Genomic DNA, 3,901 nt, shown 5'->3' with positions numbered 1-3,901 from the left:
TACATCATTACCTGTCTGTCACAGATTCAAACAATTTAACATTATAAGCTTTACAAGTGTAGTGCTTATTTAGGGATCAAGTAGCATGAGTTAAGCGTGCATTAGGCGTCCGGCTTTGTGCAAATATACAGGTATATTTATAACATAACTGCTAATTGTCAATACCCGTGAAATATCAGTTTAAAGTTTGCTGGATGACACTGAGACAGGGAGTGCCTCTTGTTCACATCCCCCAGTTGATCACAAGGTCGAAGAGGAGACCGTAGCCAGTCATTAGCCTCATGTCAAAGTGAATTACCCCTATCAGACTTCCCTTCTTACAATGAACTGTTTTACATCAATGCAACTGCAATTTTTTTTTTTTTTGTAAACTAAGAAAAAAATTCCCCACATTCCATGTAATTATTCCAAACTTTGTATTTATCACATTAGGTTTGGCTGATAAAAATCCTGGATTTAACGACTGCTCTGAATAGGTCAGAATCAACGAAGAGGTTAAGCTTGGAACTGGAACGAGGCCAGTCAGTGCTAGTGGTACAGTGGCTAGCATGGCTGCCTTCCAGGTACTGTGCTTCGGCTGCAAAGGTACTTATGGCAGTACAGTAACTTAAGGGTTTGAGTCTATCCTTTAACTGGTCATTTCCATGATTAAGAACTGTTTGGTGTTTGCTAAATCTCTATCAGCTCCATAGATGATGTTCAAGAGCTGACTCTGTGACATGGAGTCAAGGGTGTTATCACCCTTTCCTAGTGACTATATCATATCTTAAAAGGGCATCTGTTTGAAAAGTGGATAAACATTACCTCGAAACTTCTAAACTCTGTCCTGCCAGTGCTACTTGAGTCTAGGTACTCAAGTAGTACTGATCAATTGATAACAAATATATATTTTGGATACATTAAAGAATATAAACACGTATTTCCACAAAACCCTTTTTTCATTGAACAAAAGAAGAAAGCCTTTGTTGTTTCAATCAGAAACTGTCTGATTGGAGCATAAGTAAAATGTCACAGTGAGAATTTAATGCCAGATTACTGTACTGTAGTTTTCGTTTTTGGGTGATGCGGACAAATTTCTGTTAGAGGCAAAAAAAGTATTTATGTTCCATAACCAGCTCCCTCTTGGCAGGCCAATGGGCACTTTCCTGAATCTAATCTAAAACATTTGTTGTAGAACTACATATAGTACCAATGTCCATAATTTCAGTTTTTTATAGAAATTATGTACCGAGCATATTCAAATTACTAGATGAAAAAATACGTATGCTCACAGATATTCACAATTCTTTATTTTTAAAAAGACATTAAGATATTCAAGATGTGCCAAACACACAGACAATAATGTAAAGCTAACATGTGACCAAACACTGCAACAAGTTTCATTTGTCTCTTCACGACTCTTGATCCCCCCCAGCCTGTTTTAATTTTGTCCATCGTCCTCCTTAATCATAATTACGAGGACAGCTGTTGATGTCAGTGGCTTTGCGCAGGACGTTGCAGTGATCATTGTCAAGTCTATCATCACTTTCCGGGGCATACAGGTGTTGTCTGAGAGTCAGACCGCCTGGATTTGGAGCTTACTTGCCGATTCTCTGAACAACCCAGTCCTGCTGGCAGAGGGGACAGCGGTTGTTCTGTTTCACCCAAAGGGACATGCAGCAGTTATGGAAGGAGTGGTTGCATTCTCCCCAAACAACTGAAAGACATAGGAGGAGAAAGTGAGACAGAGAGACATAAGGAGTGAGGCAATGAATGAGGGGTTTATTTTTGGGGTTTATTACTATTATTAGTATGTTCTAAAAAGTTTACAAGCAATATTATTTTAATTTGAAGCTCTATCTGACGACCATGTTTGGCAAAAGAGACATGCAATGAAGGTTAAGTATGTTGTATTACAGTTACTTATTCTGCAACTGCTTTTATCAAATGTTACTTCAAAAGTGAACTGTAAGTTTTGATACACAGAAATACTCTGTTACAAGTAATAGTCCTGGCTTCAAAATTCTACTTAGGTTAGTTAAGTACATTGGCACCAAGACATACTTATAGGTTAAAGTGCTCCTTATGCTGAATGGTCCATTTCAGAATATATATATATATATATATATATATATATATATATATATATATATATATATATATATGCTGAATGGTCCATTTCAGAATATATATATATCTAATATAATACAATTATATGCTACATTAATGGATTGCAGTTATTGATGTATTATATAGTGCTGAGCAGCTTGTGAACACCCACCCCGCAGGATCAATAAAATCGTGTCTTAACCTAAAATAACACATAATAGTTTATTTGTTGATTATATCTTATATTTTTAATCTGAAAAAGCACAATGACACTTGTTATCTATGCAACCCCAGGACCATGTTGTTTGGTTTGAAATCAAACAGCTGGTTAAAGATGAACAAAGAGCGCTTCGTCTGGTCATCACTGTCCCAGCTCCGTCTGACCGGCTAGTGTTAGCAGGGCTGTGTTGTAGTGCTGACATGGACTTACCAACACAATCCTCCTGTTTGTTTTCCGCCTGGCATCGGAGACAAGCGTCTGAAAATCAATTAAAAAAAAAAATGCATTTCGGTATCACTATGCTTCAATTTCAGCTGTCGGTGGGGATATTAGCAGCGCTAGCTGCATTAGCCGGTATCCGAACTAAGCCGAGCTAGCCTACTAAAGCCGTCTAACGCTGACACTCACCCATCACCTGTACTCGACAGATGGCACATGTGTCACATTCAACGTCCCAGCTCCACATCGCAACAGCATTCCACTTCTTTAGGGAAAACATCTTGTCCCCGCCCGACTTAGATCCTGAAGAAGTGCTGTGAGAGAGGACTAGACCCGGCTCGTCACCGTCATCCATCTCTGCAGCTCAGTACACAAGCTAACGTTAGCCAGGCCAGCTAAGCTAAACAAAATGGACGGAACAGTTCAGTTATGCTAGTGCTAATGCTAGCTGGGGTGGCAACCGTCTTGACTCCATAACAACAGGAGAGGGCGCTGTTTTCTAGGATTAGTATAATTTTAGAAAAAAAAAAAAACACTTCACAATGTACACTCACCGATGATTTATCGGGAACACCGTGCTAACACTGGGCAGGTCCCCCCTTTGCTCTCAAAACAGCCCCAGTTCTTCCCGTCACGGATTCCGCAACATGTTGGAAACTTTCCCTTGAGGCTCTGGTCCGTGTTGACACGACTGCATCACATCATTCCTGCAGATTTGTCAGCTGCACATTCACGCATCCAGTGTCCTGTTCTACCACATCCCAAAGGTGTTCTGCTGGATCCGGATCCGGTGGCCGCGGAGGCCGCTGAAATACGCTGACCTCATTGCCATGTTCCTGAAACCAGTTTGAGACGACTTTTGCCTCGTGACCATGGCGCATTATCATGCTGGAAGTAGCCAGTAGAAGATGGTGAATTGTGGTCGTCGCGCCATTATGAGTAAACACTAGAGACTGCTGCGTGTTAAAGTCTCAGCAGTTTCCGAAATACGCGAACCCGCCCGTCTGGCACCAACAATCATGCCACGGTCAAAGTCACTGAGATCACATTTCCCCCTCATTCTGATGTTTGATGTGAACTGTGACTGAAGCTCCTGACCTATATCTGCATGATAAGCAGGCGTCCTACAACGCAAACACATAAATAAAAACAGTTTGATAGCAGATAAATAGATTAACCTTCAGGGTCCTGGTCAATTTTGCTTAATTTTGGCAGACTTTCTCTGCATTTATTTGTGTCTTTGTTTAACACCTTTTAAACTGTCTTTACAAATGCATATTACCCTTTTTCCCCAGCACAAACACAGCTGTAAGTATGGCGTATCGATTTGTCACTTTAACTAAGTAGGTATAATGCAGCCAGGGACTCGAAATA

The 3,901-nt window shown here is 40.5% G+C and overlaps 1 protein-coding gene across 2 annotated transcripts; it reads right to left on the bottom strand.

The window, feature by feature from the left end:
* Positions 1-1,267: 1,267 nt before the first annotated feature.
* On the bottom strand, positions 1,268-3,300 carry rnf7 (ring finger protein 7). 2 transcript variants are annotated; one of them, XM_040129847.1, is made up of 4 exons: positions 3,082-3,300; positions 2,717-2,927; positions 2,519-2,566; positions 1,268-1,696 (listed from the first exon to the last, which is right to left on the bottom strand). In XM_040129847.1, the coding sequence occupies exons 2-4, from the start codon at positions 2,880-2,882 to the stop codon at positions 1,578-1,580; spliced, it is 333 nt and encodes a 110-aa protein (XP_039985781.1). In that variant the 5' UTR covers positions 2,883-2,927; positions 3,082-3,300; the 3' UTR covers positions 1,268-1,577. The 2 variants fall into 2 exon arrangements, with proteins under 2 accessions (XP_039985781.1, XP_039985780.1); XM_040129846.1 differs by lacking the exon at positions 3,082-3,300 and having other exon boundaries at positions 2,717-2,986.
* Between the last annotated feature and the right edge of the window lie 601 nt (positions 3,301-3,901).

Source organism: Xiphias gladius, chromosome 7 (genome assembly GCF_016859285.1).
Source record: "Xiphias gladius isolate SHS-SW01 ecotype Sanya breed wild chromosome 7, ASM1685928v1, whole genome shotgun sequence".
Lineage (NCBI taxonomy): Eukaryota > Metazoa > Chordata > Actinopteri > Istiophoriformes > Xiphiidae > Xiphias > Xiphias gladius.
Note: the sequence above shows the minus strand (reverse complement) of the source record. Positions and strands in the feature narration are given on the sequence as shown.

What these genes read in the sequence shown, in the direction of transcription:
- rnf7 (XM_040129847.1), bottom strand. Translation starts at nt 2,882, where the DNA reads ATGGATGACGGTGACGAGCCGGGTCTAGTCCTCTCTCACAGCACTTCT. An exon ending in CTGTCGAGTACAGGTGATGG is followed by an intron (nt 2,567 to 2,716) that starts GTGAGTGTCAGC and finishes ATTGATTTTCAG; the next exon opens with ACGCTTGTCTCCGATGCCAG. An exon ending in CAAACAGGAGGATTGTGTTG is followed by an intron (nt 1,697 to 2,518) that starts GTAAGTCCATGT and finishes TATGTCTTTCAG; the next exon opens with TTGTTTGGGGAGAATGCAAC.